Raw genomic sequence first — 20,952 nt, 5'->3', positions numbered from 1 at the left:
TTTGTGACGCACGCAGCCACCAGTGGCTGCTAAATTCTTCACAATAAAAAAACTGTAGATTATTTAAATAAAATCACAGCCCTGAATCGTGACAATTCATCACATCGCTGGCGGGAACAGGGGAAGAATCGTCGTAACCTGAATCGTTAAAATAGCTAAATTATATATATAAAAAGATGTCATCACCAAATACATACAAATTGTACAATACTTGTTTATCTAAAATAGAAAATACGGTACAAGCACATCATGGGGCAGTCAGTACGCACACGTGGTCAGATTTTTCTATTCGTTGTGAGTGTTGACAAGTTTGGCAAAAATAACAATTTATGCTGAATTTACATCCATACTCTTTGGTTCTTTCGGTAAAGTAACGTAGGTATAAAATAAAATAAATTAAATCACGACGTTTCGATCGCAACACAAGCAATCATCATCAGGTGGGAAAACCACAGCAAGAAATGTTTTGCTGAAGTGATGGCTTTTCTTGCTGTGGTTTTCCCACCTGATGATGATTGCTTGTGTTGCGATCGAAACGTCGTGATTTAATTTAATTTATACCCACGTGACTTTACCGAAAGAACCAAAGAGTATGGATCCCTGCAGTCACGAAAACTTCAAATTTAGATTGAATTTACATCACAGCACGCAATTTCCCATCCCCGCCCTCCTATCCCTGCTCTCCTATCCCCAATCTCCCATCGTCCCTCTCCCATCCCCACTCTCCCATCGCCGCTCTCCCATCCCCACTCTCCAATCTCCACCTTTCCAATCCCCAATCTCTTGTGCGCGACCCACCTATGGAGCCGTTCATGTGATGGGGTTCCATGGGGCCCATTCCAGGCATGGAGCCCATCGGCCCCTCCGGGCCGGGACCAATGGGGAACTGTGGGCAGACACGCGGCATGGAGAGACGCGGCGTGGAGACACACGCAGCGACCTGTCAGGTGACGCTAACCCATCCAGACCATACAATGGAGTTCTATTCGGAAGTAAGAAAACAAATACTGATTCCAATCAAAATTACTCTGTTTTTACTCGTAAAGTAACCGACCATTTTCCTAAATATAAAATTATTTCACTTTAAGAGCCACTGGTACCATCATGCTCTCTGAGTAATGCATTCTTGTTCGTGGCATCCTGGTTATAATTTAAAATAATTGGATTTAATTTATCGTCGGTATCTTATATGGAATGAACACTTATTCGCTGTGTCCTAATTGCATTTATTTGACGGGTTTGTATGTAGGGTACGGTTATTGGAAGGACATGTACACTTTTCACCACTCAGTAGGTTTTACAAACGTTCATAATACAGTTTTTTGTTGGGTTAGATCGCATAAATGTATAAATGTGTCGTTAAACCCGCCACCACCCGACACAGCCAACTAGTAAGGGTTGTCACGTAAACAGAACGAGGCCAATTCGTCACTAGTACAGCACTAACCGGTGTGTTGGAGAGCCAAGCCACAACATTTACAATCTGAGTACGACGTTTCGCCAGTAATTACAACTAGCTTCATCAGGCGACAGCCAGATTTGCTTACAAACTATATTTGAACGAACTGGCACTTTTTAAAGTAAAAATGTGAATTGGAAATTCAATCAACAGAAAATTCACATGCGCTTCACGCGTGCTAACAACATATGCCGCACTTCAATTTCTGTGAGTCAGGCCCACGGCATGTCCTGGAAAGAATCATCATTGTACGTTTCTACCTCCAATGCCCCATCCATTCAAAGCCCTTCCCCTCCTGCCTCCCCCAACGCACACTGCACTGGAATTCACCATCTGCGCGGTAGCTATAGTTTTCTCAGTCATTCAAGCTCTTACGAACCGAGACCTAAATAAAACATAGAAGAAATATAATTTTTTACAAATATGGAAAGCTAGCTCCACTCAGATGGCACGATGAAAGGAACTAAATATTGAGTGAGAGGGGAGTCACATAAGGAGATGTGCCTTCACCAGAGTTAATCACACCTGCGGTGACATCTGAATCAGAAACATCGACATTCACGAAGAATACGAAACACAGGCCGGAATATGCACTAAGAAGCAGGGAGAGGTGCCCGTTTGGGGAGACACGGGAGAGGCGGGAAGAGGAACACGTCCATTGCAGAACGTACGCCAGTTGGAGACATGATTTTCACCGCTCGAAAAAGTGAGTGGGCTTGGGCAGGACATGTCGCTGGAAGCGACGATGGTCGCTGGTCGAGACTAACGGCGGAGGGAGTGTCCAAGAGTACGTCCAGCACGGAGACGGAGTGATGAAGTCAGCTCGTATGCTGCAGCTGAATGGATAGTTGTATCACGAGAGTGAGGGACAGCCATGGCTTGGGGAGGCCTTCATCCAGCAGTGGATTGATCATGTCTGATGATGATGATGATGTCAGTTAGCACCTAATTGCTCTCAATCCTTTGTGACTGCCCAGGTGACTGCCCAGGTGACTGCCCAGGTGACTGCCCAGGTGACTGCCCAGGTGACTGCCCAGGTGACTGCCCGGGTGACTGCCCAGGTGACTGCCCAGGTGACTGCCCGGGTGACTGCCCAGGTGACTGCCCAGCTTCCGTTGGAAAGCTCCAAGGCACGAGACTCACGTTTGGCCGGTTCCCTGGCTGCACGGGGTTCATCATGGTGTACATGTCGCTCGAGTTAGAATCTGTGAACAAAAACACACACGTTCATCAACACGCACGCTGAGACGACAAACTGTGTTGCATTGCGTTGTATCAGGAGGTTGGTAAGTAGCTCAGGTGTCTTTCCCTTAGGAAACATGAAATTGCTTTTCGCAAATCGAGATCAAACGTCCTATCTCAGCACATCCACTGGACTGGACTCTCATCGGTTGTGCATGAGACAGATTTGCTCTCTGCCTGCCTGCCTGTCTGCCAGCTTCGCTTATCGAGCTTCTCTTCTTACTCTCTGGCACAGCTGATCGTGAGTGCCCTCTCGGGGTGAAGAAGAGAAACTTTTAAAAATAGAAAACCGACATCAACGCGACAAAGAGCAGGCGGGCCACAGGCATGGGCACGGCACGGGCCCCCTGCACAAACACGAACACCCCCCGCACGGCTGCGGGAACTATTCCACAAGCGATCATCGTGACCCTCTGCTTTCGACTCTCGGGCGCCAACCTCATACGTCGCTCCTCCGCGAGACTCCCGCACGTGCGAAGCGTCACGCCTGGAAAGCTGGGGCTCTGAACGAATACCGTGTGTCGTGGACATCATCACAGCTGGCGAGGTGTTAACTGCCTCTCCGGGTCCTCCGGTGTTTCCCTCCACGTGCATTTAGAGTATTTGGCTGCTTTAAATGTCCACGTGATAAGCCACTTCGTTGAACCATCATTTGTGACCAGGTCGCTCCTGAAAAAGAGCTATAGAGCTCAGTGGGCCTTACCTTGTAAAATAAAAATATTTAAGTTTTTAGTTTTATCTCCGTGGGCTAAGACCGCCGTGCCACTGAAGGTACGGCCCCGCAGCCACACGAGGCCTGCCGCTGTGGAGCGGTCGGCAAAAGCGATTTGTACATTATTGCAAGTATCTCAGCTGGTACGAATTGGGTACTAGAGGGAAATGTTCACATCCAGGTGTTGGTGCGAGGAAAGCGGACGCAAGCACCACATCAGTGAGGTCAAGGTGAGCCCTCATAGTTTTTGACGTTATCACTGAACGACGCTGAGGTTTGTGTCGACGTGTGGGCCCGCCAAAGGTTACGTGCAAGTCTCCTCTTCGCCGATGGGTAAGGAACAGACTCCACACCGCTGAGCTACACCGTTCGCTGCCCTGGACGCGCAGATTTAAAATCTCCGCGTGGCATCGTGCGTCATGATCCACACACGTGCGCGCTCAACTCCGGGGTGACGGACACGCTCGGCCGTACCTCCTGGGCTGGGCATGATGGGAGTTCCTGGTGGGCCGCTGCCAGGGGGACCCTGATGGAAATGCATTCAACGGGAGGGAAGGAAAAAAAACGAGACACCTCGGTGAGTGACAAAGCGGCTACGCGAACACAGAGAGGTAGGCGAGTGGATGACGAAGCGGGTGTACGAAGGCGATGGGCCTTGTAAGGTAAACGCAAACACCTTGTTGATAACACGATGAACCAAACGGCACTGCAAAGATGTGAATTCACACGGCCCTAGCCAATGTGCCACCACACCTCCCTCCCAACCGTGTCAAATAATCGTACAAATAAATACGTGAATACATGACACGATTTAAGCAGCTAAAGAGTGGGGGGTTGAAGGCGGAACCCGATGGTGAAACTCCCCTTGTTCACCCCTGCACTCGGATCGCGTTGTGTATCTGAAGTTGACCCCAATGAACACGACACGGACCCCTTTATAGATGACACACGTAAATAATCTGAGAATGTTGATGAAGAAATTCGTTTACATCTGCAATCAACGGCCAAGATTGATCTGTTAAATGAACGTTCTCTTGATTATACAGTGGTATTTTTCAAATCACGGTTATATATGCATCTGGAAATTATGACATAAAATAAGAACACCTACCCCGTAGTTTCCAGGTGAGGGAACAGAGTAAGGAATCTGCAGATATAGAAACATGTTATGATTCAAATTGCATGACAACGGATCTCATCATGTGTGCGTTTGACAAGCCGTCTCATCAACAAGGTAATTCATCAATAACCACAGACAACACAACTCACAGGAAGTGTGGACTGTTTTGCATAACACCACTCCGAAATAGAATTGACCAAATGGCGCAGATCTTTAGACTCACTGAGGCTCTGTGAAATAGATCATTGGCTTTTTTGTTATTATTATATTATTATAACCCTTTGGTATAATGTGATAGTAGAGAAACCAAACATCTCAGCGTTAATAAGCAGTGGCAGGTTTGTCTGCTTACGCTGTAATATGTAAGAGGTCATACTTTAGATGTTTAACCTTGTGGCTAAGCCAGAATGCTCTGGGGATTTCTCATGATGCTGCATTTCCAAAAAAGTTGTTTTTACCTACGCGCCCATTATTCATCAAAATTAATCTCTCATTATTCCATACAATGTACCGACAAGCACATCAGACTCTTTGATTATTGTGCTGTGGACACCCATCTGCACGCACGCCATCAACCACGCGTTAATTTATTTTAAACAGTGTTTGGCAGGAGAAGTAAATGTCAGTGTCAGGTCATGTGATGAGACAGCTCTGGGGTCTGTGGGGAGGTTCTCGAATGCAAAAGTGATTTGTCCTTTGCCTGGATGCCAATATCACAATCGGGACATGTGGTTAAATGCATCAAGAGTAAAACAGGACTTACTGAGTTTGGGTTGGGCCACGGTCGACCACCTGGGACTCTGCATGGAACAGAATAATTCATGTCACTTCCACGGTGTAAATTCCCTCCCAGCTCCCAATGGGCAGCAGCGTCAACACGTTAGTCCCCGTGCACGAGGAGTGTCATAATTCATCTCGCGGAAGGTCGAGGAATTGTCGCAAATCGTGGGTCACAATTCTATTCAATGATCAATCCTTTCACCTTGTGTGTCCCGTTTGGATTCTCTTCTTATCTCATACGTAGAGTTTGTGCTTGCTCCAGTTGCCTCGCGTGACATTTGCATGTCACTTGCATACAATTTGCACGAAATTAAACAAAAGTTCGATTCTTAAATAGGCCGCCGGACGCATGAATTATGAGCATTGAGCATTGGCATTAACGATGAACTGACTGACGCATCGATTCTCCCGTGCGACGCGGCTCAACGTTACGCAGTGCACTCACGGTGCTCACCTCCATAGGACACCAGCAGAGCCAATGGTGACCACATGGACAATACAATGCCGCTGTGCACTTTTTTGAGAGCATTTTCTTAAACACAGTTTTTGAGCACAGGTCCAAAGGTTCAGCAACAAACAGTATCATCAAAGTTTTAAGAGGGAAGGGTGTAACACGTGTCTTGAATTCAGCAAGGTTATAAGAGCCTGGATCAAAGAGATGATGGCAGAGGAAATCCAAAGTGGAGCAGTGTGCGAGGTAGTAAAGAAGCAGAGAGAGAAGTGTGGTGACCTGCAGTGTGGTGAGTGTGTGGGTGATTTACAGCCATAGTAAGATTGGATATTGAGGGGCATGTCAGAAGTTGCTATAGATTGCGTCATCCCTCCCACTGCAGCAGCCAATCAAAGTCCATACAACATGGCCACCACAAATTCACTCACGCAACATGGCGCCTCTGACATCATCACTGTGCGCGGAAGCCGGTCAGTAGCTGGGGTGATTAATGTTTATTTATGCTATTACGAGTAATAGTGCCAATAATTATATTATTTCACTATTAGTTTACTTTGCTTTTGGACCATCGATGTAAGAATGACGGGTCCTGACCGCCCATTGATTCTCTCCTCACTTTACAAAGCTTAACTCTCTTGACTCGCTTATGGGATCAGGAGTTACGGCAAGCATCAGCTTACGCAATTTTTTTAATTGCTTAATTCGGTCTGTACTCGGGCCCTCTAACCACCTGTCAGGACACGAAACGAAAGGTCTGTTAATTGAAATTGGGTGTTGCTCACAAGGGAAGTCCTGGCATCCCAGGGCCTCCCAAGGAATTGTGAGGAGGCCTCATTCCTGGTCCGTAACCCTGCAAAAAAATACATCATGGTTATTTTTGTATGCAGAGTGTACATTTTGTATCTATATATATATAAAAAAATGAAAGTCTGTCTGTATATTCCAACTACAAATCCACACCTTGAAGCTACCGTCACCATACTTGGCAGCGCTACCTTTTAAAACCACGCAGAAAACCTTAGCTACAGGGCTCGGAGCCCCCCAAACGGCTCCCCACACGCTCCCCGTGACATCACCATCCCTAACTCAGCACACAATAACCTGGCCCTGCACATCTAACAGTTAAATAACGACCCCTCCTCCTCATAAAGTTAATCTAACTATTGCCATTGATTGATCACCAAACAAACACCGTTGGTGATTCCCATTAGTGGTCAGCCACCGTGAGCTTGCCCACCGTCTCTCCGTGCGAGACAATCAAACGGCATTGACGCTTCAAAAAAAATTCGCTATGTAATTTCGTACCCCATTACGGCACGTTACATAACATTTATTACAGGCCCCATGGTACAGCAAAATCTTAACAGTTGCTGTAACGCCATTGACCCCTTCTGAATACAGTGATTGAGCCACTCTACATTCAGAAAAGATAGCCGCAAGTACCCGGGCAACGCCGGGTATTTCCTGCTAGTACATTATACAAACGCTCACTGTGGACCTCAAAATGGGAATGTATTTGTCTCATTGCATGATGCCAAGAGCACAATTACAATGTAATAGGGACACAAAGTCAAACAAAACTTGTCATGTCCCATACCTGAGGCCCCATCGGTCCCATCCCACGTGGCCCTCCAATCCTTTGCAGGGGGCCTCCCATCACAGGGTGACCTGCGGACAGCGGCGGTCCACACGGAGACACACGCAGAGTACAAACACCACCTTTGTGTTCATTTCAATACACTCACCCGCTACCACCAGATATACATTCTAAAGTGCACCCCCCCAGCGGAGTTTGAGGCCAGGTTTAGATACCAAATGTCACGGCGCGCATGCAGGAATAGAACCCAGGTCACTGAGAATATAGGGCCCTGTGTGATAGCTATCTCTTTAGTCCTCTGCCCAACAGCAGGTGCTTGGCTTAAACTCCCTCCATCCTATCTGATCTTCAGCTACCGTCTTCATTCCCATGTACAGCTCCTGCTTCCTTCAAGTTTCCAAGCAGTACATTTCTTTTTCTGCCTCTCATGCCAGAATCCTTCCGTCCAGAACTTCCTTCAAAATTCATTCCACACCGTTTGCCTTTATAATGTCTCTCTACCCAAACCTGCTTTAGAACGTCCCCATTACTTTCCCTTCCCATGATCGTCGTCAGCTACGATCAATCCACTGCTGGATGAATGCCGCCGCCATCTCTCACGATCCTGCGGTGCAACGCTCGACCTGATGCCTCCACCGCGAGCCGATTCCATCGCTCCATCTTCCCGGGTGACGCGCGTCCGAGTGGACACATTCCGTCCCCTTCCACTAACGTACACAAATGCGCGTGCGCTAATTAAATGAGCGCGAGCCGGTGTGTACACACGCCTCTGTGCACATTGGCAGACTCAAAGTGTGCACTCGCACACCGTTGGCAAAACACCCGGCGCCAGTTGCCAAGTTTGTAATTGACGTCAGCATGGCTTTGTGACAAAACAAATAGACGCGCAGACACCTCCCTTTAGCCTTACACATCATAGGGCCTTGTGCTGTTCGTGAACACCTCTTAAAAGACCAGCACAGCACACACGAGGGGTGGTGTGGGCAGCACCATGCCTGGCCACGTTCGTCTCATCAGTCCTGATGTTTGCACGTCGCATCGAGTACTCATTTAATGCCGAGTAGACCTAGGAGAGGCTCACAACTGGTTCACATAATTGCTACTGTTAGCAGTGGCTGGGAATTGCACTCAGTTTGCCAGCTTCGTAGCAGTGTCCTAACCACAGCGTCACCCAAAATACAAAGATCCCTCGTATAGCCTCCATAGACTGTAGGGGCAAGTGCTATTCGTGACCACCTATGAAGGCCGGCACGGCACATGAGAGGGGGTGGGCGACCAGTACCAAGACCAGGCGCCTTTGTCTTCCCAGTGGCAATGTTTACACACTGCACCAAGTACTAATTTGAGGCTGAGTCAACCTAGGGAAGGCCCAGGACCGGTTCAGTCAATCGTCACTGGTGGTGGCCGTGAGTGGATATTGAACCAGGGTCGCCGGGTTCGTAGGGCAGTGCGCTAACCACTACACTACTGCCCACACGTGGCCACACGTGGCCACCAATGGACGAATATCCAGTGAAGAATTGTATTTTCATGGTAAAATGGACTCGTAAACTCAGAATACCACTCCAGAGAGGACACGCAATACCTGCCACGGATGCATCCAATAATACGGCACGGAGTGTCTGTATCTCTCTCCTACAACCTTTCCACCCTCTTCCCTCACCAACTTCTCCCTCTTCCTATAATTTCCTTCCCCTCTGTTCTCAACTTTATCTTCATTGCCCTCCCTGCATGGTTTTCTGTCCAGTGTCCCCTCTCCCCTCCGTCCGTGTACACAGACTTCCCGTCTCTCTCCCCTGCGCAGAGGTCGCAACCGGGTACCCGATACCAGTACCCTACCCGATACCCGGCTACCCGTACCCGGCCAGGTACGGGTACGGGTACCCATTTGCGACCCTGGTGCGGCCGGGTACGGGTACGGGTAAGGAATCAAAACCCGTTTGCGACCTCTGCCCCTGCATTTCCATCTGTCACTCTCTCGTCTGTGCCCAGCCGCTCACCTGGGTTCCTGATGGGGTCCATGTTGTTGGGAAGGAGAGTCTGCGGGCCTGTGACAGCACCTGGAGGCTGTGACAGAAATAAACGTGATGCACTTCTTGTTGGTGACTGCTTTTAACGCAATTCTTGTAAAAAAAAAAATCGCGAATTCTCCAGTAACAACGATGGTGAAATCTGCCAACACTATGTGTTTCAGTCGAGCTATCCACCTGACTTTCCGCTAATCTAAATAAATGTGACCAAAGGCGTGGAGGCAAAGGTGCCGTTGAATTTTTTTGGCCGGATTGATTTGTGCCATGTTTGTCCCTCTGGCCCCCGGTCTCATACGTCCACAAGCCACGGTATCTACAGCTGCAAAACTCAAGATAATTCATCTAACCCACGACGATGAATTGTATAAGGGGATTGTGGCATTCATAATTGCTATGCTGGTACTTGTTTAACCCAGGTCTCCCTTGGTCTAGACATTTTAGTCAATGTGGTCTATAATTATTATCATTATAATACAGATTATTATTTATTATTATACTGAGAAAAAAAACAACTCCTATGGTTATGCACGACCTACAGACGTGTTCACGAATGGCTAGCTGTGGCTCAGACTCAGCTCATGGAAATCCTGTTTGAGCCAGCTCCCTTGAGCCAGAGCCTGGTCTGAGCCGAGCCATGACAAAGAATACGGGCCGCCTAAGACTTGACTAGCACGTCACATGTTGTCGTCGGCTAGACTAATACTACGACTAAATTAATTAAATGTGACACCTCAATTAACACTACTTTCTAGCAGCCTCTAGCCAGGACAAGTCCAGACAGAGCATGTCGTGAGAAGCAGCCTCTCTTACTTGACCAGGCATCCTGTGGTGTGCTCTGGGTCCTCCTGGGTACCGAGGAGACATGAACGGCTGGAACACACGAGAACACACACACACACAGCAGCACGATGAATTATAACAAGAGTACGTATTTTCCCACAAGACTCTCGCCAATGCTTCCTGGAGAGCCTTGAATGAAGGGGTCTTAATGGAGTGCAACGTGAATTCCGCTTTCATCGTTTCTTCACGCAGGAAGAACTCGGAGTGCCAGGAGAAAACCAGCGCACGCAAGATCCACCACCCTCCAATGAAAACAGTTGCTGTAACGCCAATACAGTAAAGATGAATGTTGCAGCCCTGAAATTGCTTGTCCGTGCTACTAGTGGTGGAAAGGCCTCCACTGGAGGGAGCTCGATAAACCCCCTAGAGAGGCTCGAACTGATGCTTGAGGAATCAACTGATCAATCGGTCTAAGAGTGTGCATTGCCACCACAGAGGGAAATACGGAGTCACTTTCAGGCCTTGACCTCAATTTGCCACCACAGAGGGAAATACGGAGTCACTAGTTCAGGTTATGAGATATGTACACAAGGTAAGATTTTGTGTCTTCACACATATTTGCGTATAAATACAAAATAATATAATTTACAGCCCATTGTCAACCCACCGCTGGATGAAGGGCTCCCCACGCGGTGATACGGTGATGGCTTGGGGAGTTTTTCATTCGGCAACGGCGGATTGAACGTGACTGATGATAATGACGATGAAGAGTGGCTTAACATCCAGAAACTCTGAATCAATATTAAACACACAGATCCAGGTGAAACGCTTTCTATCTCTCAGGGTTGCAGGATTCAGAACACCTGGCAACACAATTCACTGAACAACGCATTTCCCTTGAAGCCAGGGAAGCGTTTCCCACTGACCTGTAAAATGTGAAAATGTTGCTGGTGTGCACTTGGCTATCATGGGACCTGAGAACCAGGCGTAGAACGCCCCCTTTGAAATGGATCTCATTTAGAAACATTTGACACGAAAACTAAAGCAACACAAACCCATAATTTGCTTCCTAAAGCGGCTCAAGTTTTTTTTTTGTCTAAAACGGCCATGTTCGTCTAGTGGTTATGACACTTACCAACAAGTAAGCATGGGGTAAGTGATGTGATTCCCGCCTGCGCGTGGCAACGGCGGTTTAGCACCGCATCGCCCTCGTGGAGGTGGTACCTGAGGCGTGGGCACTGGAGTCAAAGAATCGTAGGGGGTGCCAAGAGCGGCGAGAGGGTGGAAGTGGGCGACGTGAGGCGAGGTCGCCACAGCCCAGGCTTCCCCACACCCCAAGCCTCGCGACCCGCCACCGGCACGCTACGTCTCTCCGAGTTCACCAATTTACCACTCCCATTCAAAATAACAAATTCGACGTGGAACAAGTCCGATGGTAAGGCCATGGTTTGAAATCAAACTCGCACACCTCCGGATTCACAGTGCGATGCGCAAGCACCCCCACACGCACATTGATAACATGCATACACAAATGTATATACACACACACCATTTCACCTTGTGGAAAGGTTCAATGCATGAATCATCTTACTTGGAGGAAAGTTGTCAGTGTTAATGTTATATGTTATATCTCCTGTAACTTTTTTGTCAAAACATGAGTCGTTCTCATTCCTTTCATGAGCTTCCCCAGACGTTAATTACGCGAACTGATTATCACTACGTCTGATTAACGCGTCTTTCCTTGTTCATGTGTCACGGTGTGAAGCCTCTTTGCCAGGCCGTGACAGTTTGCCTTGGGCACACAGCTATGAAAAAATGTTTGACACTCGGAGGGGAGAATTAACTATTCGTAGATATAAAAATTCACAATTCTGGGAATTAATTTTGGACTGCCACAGTGGTGTAGTGGGTAGCACACTGGACTTGCAATCCACAGGCCACGAATTCAATGCCGTGGCAGTTAACCCAATTAGTCCATGGGCCAGAGCAGAAATTATCATCAGCATCTTTAGCAGTACCCATATATTTATACGATAAATAAGAGTGAATTACTTGTCAAACCCACTAATTTCAAATAGTTTTCACATACTTCACTGTTATTGGCCACACAAGGAATTTGCAACCACTCGGGTGGCACCGACAAGTGACACGTCTGGCCTGGGCTCACAAACTCAATGCTCAGGTTCATTGAAGCTCCCATGTCCTCTCCAGCATAAATGGGCCAACCAGAGACAGTCGATCTGCAGGCCGGGTGCGGTGGGTAACACGTGTCTATGACCCCACTGCAGAGGTGTGGACTCGAGTCATGTGACTTGGACTCGAGTCAGACTCGAGTCATGAATTTGATGACTTGCGACTCGACTTGGACTTGCATAACAATGACTTTGTCCCACCTCTGCCCCACTGATTCCAAGGCAACCTTGCCGGAGTGGAAGAGCGGGCAAAATCCCCTCCGAGTGGGAGAGGCCTCTTCTGCCAGCAGTAGCGCCAGCGAGCAAATGAAAGGTGGGTGGGTGGTGGGGACTGCACCCTCCACCTTGAATCCAACAGAGGGGGCCACACGCCTACAGCTGGGATTGCTTGGCCATCACCCAGCAAGCGAGGGCTTGCAAGCCAAGTGAAACGTCACTCCCAGAAGCATATGCAGCAACAAAGGCATGCAGTATAGTTAAGGGTCTCGCCATCTGACAGTGATAAAATGTACGTGTTTTAATTGCCTAATCCATACGCAGGAGACGGAATAATATATACTATAATTTATGTGACGTGAATGTTGCTGTTTTAATGCATAGGTCTGCAACAGACCTGCACGTTCTATATATAGAGTACATGAGCATACAGTACGAGCTTACATACTGCATATATTATATAGAGTACATGGCTATACAGTACAAGCTTACATACTGCGTATATTAAGCATGTAACCAAACACATCTCTGTGCTATTGGTCATTGCCTGAAACGTCGCCTAATATATATAAAAAATAATTTTTTAGGGCCACAGTGTTATTGACAAATGTGTTGCGTTTGCGTTGTCTGTCCGAATGAACCGCTACCAAATGCCGTATCGCGAAACATATTTGAAGCACTACAGCCATTTATCAATGAAAGTACAATGTAGTCTTACGCTCCCGATATACGCATAAAAAACGAATATTTACAATGTATGCTGAACGGAACGTGGATGCCAGTGAGAACAGCACAACAGTAGGCCAGCAGGTGCCGCTTGAACTGAACCGTAGTCCTGAATCAGGATCGTTGACCAAACCGCCGAGTGGGTGAAACATTACCACGGCCAACGCCCCAGCGCACGTGGGAGCACTGCCGATCACTGCGCTATCATTGCAGTGACCCGGCACCAGAGTTCAATTCCCGAACCTGGCTTGCGCCTCCCCCCGTATCTGGTGCGATGCATCTGAACCAGCAGCTGGGGGCAATGGAGGCAGCCAGGAGAATGCTGTGGCCATAACGCAAAGTAACGGGATAGAATTTGCATTAAACAGAGCAGCGGCATCGTCGAAATAAACTAAAACGATTTCATTTTTTAAATAGTACAAATATTTTTTTTTTAAACAGGGAGGGCCCACTGAGCTATATATCTCTTTTTCAGAAGCGACCTGGCCACAACTGATAGCTGAACAAAGTGGCTTATCATCATGTGGACATTTATAGCAGTGAAATACTCTCAACGCGGAGGACCTGAAGAAAAATCCACGTGACCACAGGGAGAACACGCAAACTCCAAATATAGAGCAGCAGGTGTCAGGATCGAACCGACGACCTCCTGTATACCAGGTGAGGTAGTTAACATCTCCTAGCCACCGTGGCGGTAGCGAGATGATCCGACCACACCTCAAGGCGCTGTACAGAAACAGTGGCCGTCACATTTCTTCATGGGGCAGGGTGCATTACAAATATTCTCGCTAACAGCGCGTGCGTCAATCGGGTTGTGAGTGGGGTTGGGGGGGTTGCAGTGTTTCCTCTTTAACGATTTCCAACGAAGGTTTAAAGCATTAGCTCTGTTTGTCCGTCCGTATGTGTGGAAGCGGGGGGGGGGGGGACAATAGCTAAAGGTGATGCAAGATGAACGAACCTGCAACGTTGTGTTGCTGTTAGGAACTTAGGTTTTAAAAAAGCCGGCCAAATTGACCAAGTGTTGCCCAAAACTTTGGAGACAAAACTCGGGCAACATTTGACTTCCGTATAAACAAATATGCAAACATGTTTCGGACTGGAACCGGCTGTCTTCCCTATTGCTGATTTTAATCCGCGCACGGACGAACGCGCATTGGGAAGCGTTACGTAATCCACAAGCCACAAAGTCGCGCACTTGTAACAGATACCAGCCAAACGTTCCAACGCTCAAAGCACGGCTTGCAAATGACTCTATTGGGATGATTAAACGCAATAGCAGCAACGTCGACCCCCAATGCAGGCAGCACACCAGCCCACGCGGGCGAGCGCGTACGTTTTGTTTACACGGCAAAGGGGCAGCAGTGAAAACCGCAGCATCAAGCAGCTCAATCGCATCAAGCAGAGCAAGCGGAGGGCTCATTTTGGTACAAACGCACCAGCCAATTTATTAAAAGTTAATGCCCTTTATTTAACCGCTGCGTAGGTCAGAGTTCACGAATTTTCAGGGAGTGGGGGGGTGGGAGGCACTTTCGCGGATAAGACATCATTGGTTTGAGGGCTGCCACACATTTAAAATCCATTGGGGGTTTGACAGCAGCACGACGATGATAATGGGCGGTGTGTTCACTCGTTGTGTACTGTGGGAGGCCGCACCTCAGGGGCCGCACTAAAGGCCGTCAGGGGCCGCCAGTGGCCCGCGGGCCTTGCAATGAGGAACGCTGGCCTAGGTGTTCGCGGTTGTGCTGCACCGCTCTCCGATGCGTGCTCGGGTCGTGCCGCGTGCTGTTCGGCGCGATGTCCAACGTTTCGCTCGACAAGCTCCGTGGGAGCTTCCTCGGGAACTCAATTTATTTTTATTCTGACCAGCTGAGGCCCTGCCGAGATGCAGGTGTGTTTCTGCTTTTACCAAGAACATTTACTGTACACTGTATTTCACCATTCGCCATTGGGTAAGTGTGAAGTTTAGGACGCTATTCAGGATATTACATGGCTTACAATGGGGCACACTTGCGCACTAATGCGCTGGGAAAAACCAGTTGGTGACTGCGGGAAATTAACAACTTGTTTCCAAGCAACGTGAATCAAACGCAAGTTTTTTGATCACTCGAATACCCAGCGGCCTAATTTGAGTTCACCATGTTTTGCTTTACTGTCTACGAGTTTCTGCTTTTAAAAATTAATATCAATTGTATTATTTGTAGTTATTATTATATTTATGCTCGTGTTATAACTTTTTCGAATTAAATATTCATGCAGCTTGAAAGTAATGTCGTGGTGAAACATTTGGCGGTGGCCATGAGGACACTGTGTGGTCGGCTGGTTCAGGGCATCGGAGCAAATGAGATGATCGACGCTGGGTTCACATCTGGAATTCAGCTGCCCACAATCAACCTGGGTTCTGAAGTGTCGTGAATTGATGATCTAAGGTCAGTCACCAATGGCTGCACGAACACATTTAAGCCAAATTGTCTCTCTGCTCAAACAAGCACTGGCACAGCACTCACCACCACCGGGAGCCCGAGCCAGTGGTGGAAATTCCACGTTCCTATGACAGGCGCCAGCCTATACAAAGGACTTTTCCACAAGGTAGTACTCATTTTATCGCCATGAATAAATCCCCTCTGCCTCTGTCCACCCTGCAATCTAAATGGACGCAGCACAGTATTTGATCGGGGGGTCGTGTGTGGTGGGGTAAATTGTGGGTATTCCCACCTGTTCCAAGATGCCTGGCCTGCACGGAAGAGAAGGCCAAAACAGATCTGGAGGCCCTTCTGCCAGTAGTGTCGTAAGCAAGACATTTCCGGGGCTGCACAGTTACCCCCTCTGCCTTCACCATCGTTGTGACAGTGATATGGGAATGCCTGTAGGTGCTGTTGGGTGTGGGATCACTCCCACACGGAGTTGGGATGCGTTGCGATCGACGATGAATTTTTGTTTTAATACCGTGCGACAATGAGCCGCCGCAAGAGCGAGATCAACACGAGCGGTCGGGTCGCGACGTGCGCTAGAGCTGGGTGTGCGGGTTCATTAGGAGCCTCACTTGTCCGTGCGGTCCCATTATGGGGTTGTTTGGAGTGTGGGGAGGAGCCGGGTGCCCGTGTGGAGACATCTGTGAGCCTGGGGGGCCCTGTAAACACACGATTACCATCGGTATTATTATTTCGTAAAAAAAGAAACGCACGCTCGCACGCACGCAAGCCGCAATTTTCACGTCTAAAAAAAGCCTCCATTTTAGTCAAATAAACTAATGGTGCATGCTACTTGCTAGGGCACGACGCACGATGCAGAAACATGGGCGTTGACTTACAAAAGTAAATAAACAAAAACTGAAAAGTGCGCCAAGAAGCCCGCAGAGATGCATGCTTGGAATTACGCTGGGACGGAAAGAGGAACGCGTGGATTTCAGACGTCACAGACCACGTAATCGCACTCCCCCCCACCCCCCCAAATCGAGACCCAACCAAAAAAAACCCCCTTTATTACGGATATTGGTCGCGAAAGCCTACTATGCGTTCAACCAAATTGGGACGTTTAGTAGCTTTCCCACAGGTGGTCACGCCGACACCGCGGCCACCCGAGCAGGCGTAGACCACGCGACCCGCGTCCCCGGGGGTGCCGTGTGTGGGGTGCGTACCGGGAAGAAGCCGGGCGGGAGCGGTCCGCTGGGCATGCCGTCATTTGGGGGAAGATTTCCCAGCACTGGGCTCTGGGCCGCTGCCGCGGCTGCCGCCGCTGCACTCTGTGGTCAGACACAAAACGGAGGTCTCCACGTCAGCTCGGTCCGACTGCGGCGCTGGTTGTTGCGAGCGCTCGCTGCGATTTGGGAGCGCAAGCCGGCGGGAGGAATAAGAGCGCACCGGGCTTGCCTCTATGCTACAAATTTGATAGATTACTTGCAAATTTGATGAATTGGAAAAACCACGAAGCAACTTCGCTCCCCACCGGCAAAAAAATGCCCACTTGTAGGCCGAAGCGCGTTCACTTTGTGCCGTACAGGGAGAGCTGCAACCGAGAGTCGCCTTTGCGAGCCTGCAGCAGGATTATGGCTGAGTGTACCTAGCGGAGGTCCAAAACAGGATCGGACACCGTTTGGCACCGATTATGTTTAGAGCCAGGAACTGAAGTCAGCTTGCCGAGTTCATACTGCAGTGTGCACTGCACCACCGTTCTCACGCACATATACTGTACATGTGCGCACAGAACAAACACAAAGACGAACAGACTGCTGGGGCAAGTGCTCGAGCACCTATAAAGGCCGGGCACCACACACGAGGGGGTGGGTGGCCAGCACCACGCCAGACCGCTCTGTCTCCCCGGTGGAGATGTTTACACACCGCACCAGGTACTCATTTGAGGCTGAATCGACCTAGGGGAGGCCCAGGACCGGTTCAGATAATCGTCACTGGTGGTGGCCGCGAGGGGTAATCGAACTCGGGTCGCCAAGTTCATAGCGCAGCGTAGCGCTAACCGCTACACTACCGTCCCAACAACAACCGCCACTTGCCACCAAGTGGCGGTGACATCACCACGGCGCTTGTGCCAGGCTAAGTGCACGTAAGGCCACGTGAAGTGTCGAACGCCCACTGACAGGAGGTCACGGGGCAAACCCAGGTACCATGGGTCGACTGACTGAGATGACTGTCAGATGCACCACCTGTGCCCTCTACTGTGCCAACTTGCTGTGTTTTAGACACCCGGTGCTCCGCTCATTGTTGTGAGCAACGCTCCTCTGCCCTCCGTGGTTGCTGGAGGGCGACTGCCCCCAACTGCCCAGTAGCGTCCTTCACGAGCCTCCTCCACAGAGGCCGATCTTGACACCACTGGTACCAGTCATCGGCAAGTCCACTCAGCTCCACATCCTCCTGTACCACATCACTCCATCTCTTCTCTAGCCCGTGCGACGCCCGTTTAGCCTCTATCCGGCCGAACAAAAGCTGTTTAGGCATGCGGTGGCTGGGCATGCGGGCTACATGACCCAGCCACTGATCCCCACACACACACGCATATCCACGTCTTTTTTGGATGCGTGCCACAAGTTTTAACTTCTTTAGTTAAGCATGACGATTAGTTTGAGTTGTTTCAGGTGAACTACAGCAGGTGCGGAGTACAATTAACACACACACACACACATATATATATAAATATGTATTGCCTCATGATCTGAACGGTTTGTTATAGGCCTTAACAAAATTTCCTTCGGGCTATATCTTAACTACCAAATTATCACGGTCTATCCTTGCTGAGTTTAAACACAAAAGTAAGTTTTAAGAAAAGTTATTGTTATCCTAATTAATGGTGTGCAGGCCAAGACTATCCAACTCAGCCCACATGAAAATCTGGTTTCATCTCTTGTGGGAGTTTATTTATCTGTGTGATGCTGGCATGGAGCCACCCAGCCACTCTTGATTTTGGAACACCTTTCAAATTGCTCATTTGACTTTGTTTCATAACTTTGGGCCACGTTTCTTGACAGCAGCCAGCGATTCAAAAGAATGCGTCACCATTAATCCGAGGGGAAGGTTGAACGCTGTACTGCGATGCTTCAAACCCGAGGTTCAAGGGGGTCGGTGACGCGTCCGCTTGCTTGTTGCAGATACGGTCAGAGCATGCGTTATACATATATATTGTCCGGTCCGGCGCAATTGTAAACAATATTGGAGAAAATGAATATATCGACGTTTGATAATGTACCAGGATATTTAATATATTTGTGGACCGTTTCTGTATCCAATAATTAAATTACAGTGCTGGAGACATTATTCTTAGAGGCGGTATATTATAGTTAACCTAACAGTACAATTCATGGAATTCATTTAGCTAGTTATTATAATTGTTTATTTATCTGTGTAATTTAAGTTGTTTAACATAGTGCTTTCATTTTACAGCGTTGGTGTGCTTATTTTAATGCCGCTTCAATCTTGATTTGAAGCTTTCGTGACTGCAGGAATCATACTCTTTGATTCTTTCGGTAAAGTCACGTAGGTAGACAAAATAAAATAAAATATAACACATCACGACGTTTCGATCGCAACACAAGCGGTCGACCTCAGGTGGGAAAAAATAATCCAGCAGTGGAGCTGTTGGCTGGTTTTTTTGTCCACTCCGGCGATTTGTTTTTTCCGCCTGAGGACGACCGCTTGTGTTGCGATCGAAACGTCGTGATATGTTATTTTTTATTTTATTTTATTTTTCTACCTACGTGACTTTACCGAAAGAACCAAAGAATATTATTAATACCACTTATGTAACTAACTACGCGAGTCAACAGCTGTGTTTTATAACTTCATTTTGGAACTAAATTATAAAAAGTTTTTACATTACTGCACATTACAGGGCATGACCTCTCCGTGCGGCCGGAAGGGCTTATTTGACCATACTTCACCACGCTGATCCGTGTGGGTTGGTCAGGTATAAACGTGGGAGCATAGAAGTACTGTGCACAAATGCATTGTGATGCACTGCCCTTTGCTGCCCACCGCAGTCTCTCCAGTCTATGGCCGATGACAGCCGTCAGCCACGAGCGGTCGCCTACTCAACGCTAGCCAGGCTCGTTCCTGCTTAGCTCGCGAGATCGGATGAGTTCCGGTCCGGGTTAGACTCGACCCCAAGAGGCATTAACGAACAGAGGGCCCAAGTAAACACAACAGTTCTGTGTCTCAAGCGACAAACCACCTCAGTTACAAGTCACTTCTCCACGGCTTCTCATATCGAGTCACGTCCATGTCTTCCTGCTGAAGCGCTCAGGCAATACTCACACCCTACTGGCGGCCTTCAGCCAGTGGTGGATACAAGAGGGGGGGGGGGTGGTACCTTATTGATATTTATCAGGGGGAAATACATTTAATGTTTTTTTTTATATTCGTGTTAGGGCTCAACTAAAAGTTTGAAATTTCAGGACCATCCTGCAGTGGAAAGTGCACATCGCGTTTCTAACGAGGAGAATTGTTTCCCCAAGAGTACGGTCAGTGACGGCTTCCGATAACGTAGTACATATTTTATCTACCCAACACGGATGATGAGCCGAGTCAACCCCCGACTGTGATATGAACCTTTCCCGATTGCGAGCCGATGCTGCAAGCAACGAACAACATCGTCGTCATCATCATCGCTCGCCCCATACCGGCTGGAGAGAGCTGTCGACGATCACACACAGGCACCCTTAGAGGGGGCTCCGTACAACACGAGCAACGATGCTCTCCTCGAACTGACGGCGCGTTACCAAAACGCGCACCGCGCGCGCGGCTGTGACCCGGAGTCAACACAACGTGCCGAGGCGGAGGGGAGGACACTAAGTACAGGGGGGAGAGACGCAGAGCACAAACAAGGAATTTGCCAAACACGTCAAGTCAACGATGGTTATAATAATAATTTCATTACCCGAGAGACCGATGTCTTTATTTAACCACGTGATATCCCACCGCAACGTCTACTTTTCACGGAAGACTTGAGGAAATGTAACGCGAAGTGCGCGTCGAGGGGCGAGAGGAGGAAATTCACGGAGCGAAATGGAGCGTGACATCACATTATGTCAGAGGGTCTTAATTCCAACCTGAAAGCAGATGGTCCACTTTACATTCGTCATTAAGTGACTACACTGCTCCACACTAATCTACGCGGTGACATTGCACGCGGTCGCCGTGACAACCA

General features: G+C 48.5%; 1 protein-coding gene across 4 annotated transcripts in view; it reads right to left on the bottom strand.

Moving 5' to 3' along the window:
• Window positions 1-20,952, bottom strand: part of LOC144941175 (single-stranded DNA-binding protein 2-like) — a 154,796-nt gene that overhangs the window by 7,030 nt on the left and 126,814 nt on the right. For 2 of the 4 annotated variants that reach the window (XM_078867734.1, XM_078867737.1), the window contains exons 5-15: window positions 16,940-17,044; window positions 16,346-16,432; window positions 10,202-10,261; window positions 9,362-9,428; window positions 7,362-7,432; window positions 6,547-6,614; window positions 5,297-5,333; window positions 4,525-4,560; window positions 3,888-3,939; window positions 2,603-2,664; window positions 799-886 (exon numbers count right to left, since the gene is read on the bottom strand). In XM_078867734.1, coding sequence (XP_078723860.1) covers window positions 799-886; window positions 2,603-2,664; window positions 3,888-3,939; window positions 4,525-4,560; window positions 5,297-5,333; window positions 6,547-6,614; window positions 7,362-7,432; window positions 9,362-9,428; window positions 10,202-10,261; window positions 16,346-16,432; window positions 16,940-17,044 — 733 coding nt within the window. The remainder of the gene's footprint in view (window positions 1-798; window positions 887-2,602; window positions 2,665-3,887; window positions 3,940-4,524; window positions 4,561-5,296; window positions 5,334-6,546; window positions 6,615-7,361; window positions 7,433-9,361; window positions 9,429-10,201; window positions 10,262-16,345; window positions 16,433-16,939; window positions 17,045-20,952) is intronic. The other 2 variants (XM_078867735.1, XM_078867736.1) reach the window with 2 other exon arrangements.

Source organism: Lampetra fluviatilis, chromosome 24 (genome assembly GCF_964198595.1).
Source record: "Lampetra fluviatilis chromosome 24, kcLamFluv1.1, whole genome shotgun sequence".
Classification (NCBI taxonomy): domain Eukaryota; kingdom Metazoa; phylum Chordata; class Hyperoartia; order Petromyzontiformes; family Petromyzontidae; genus Lampetra; species Lampetra fluviatilis.
Note: the sequence above shows the minus strand (reverse complement) of the source record. Positions and strands in the feature narration are given on the sequence as shown.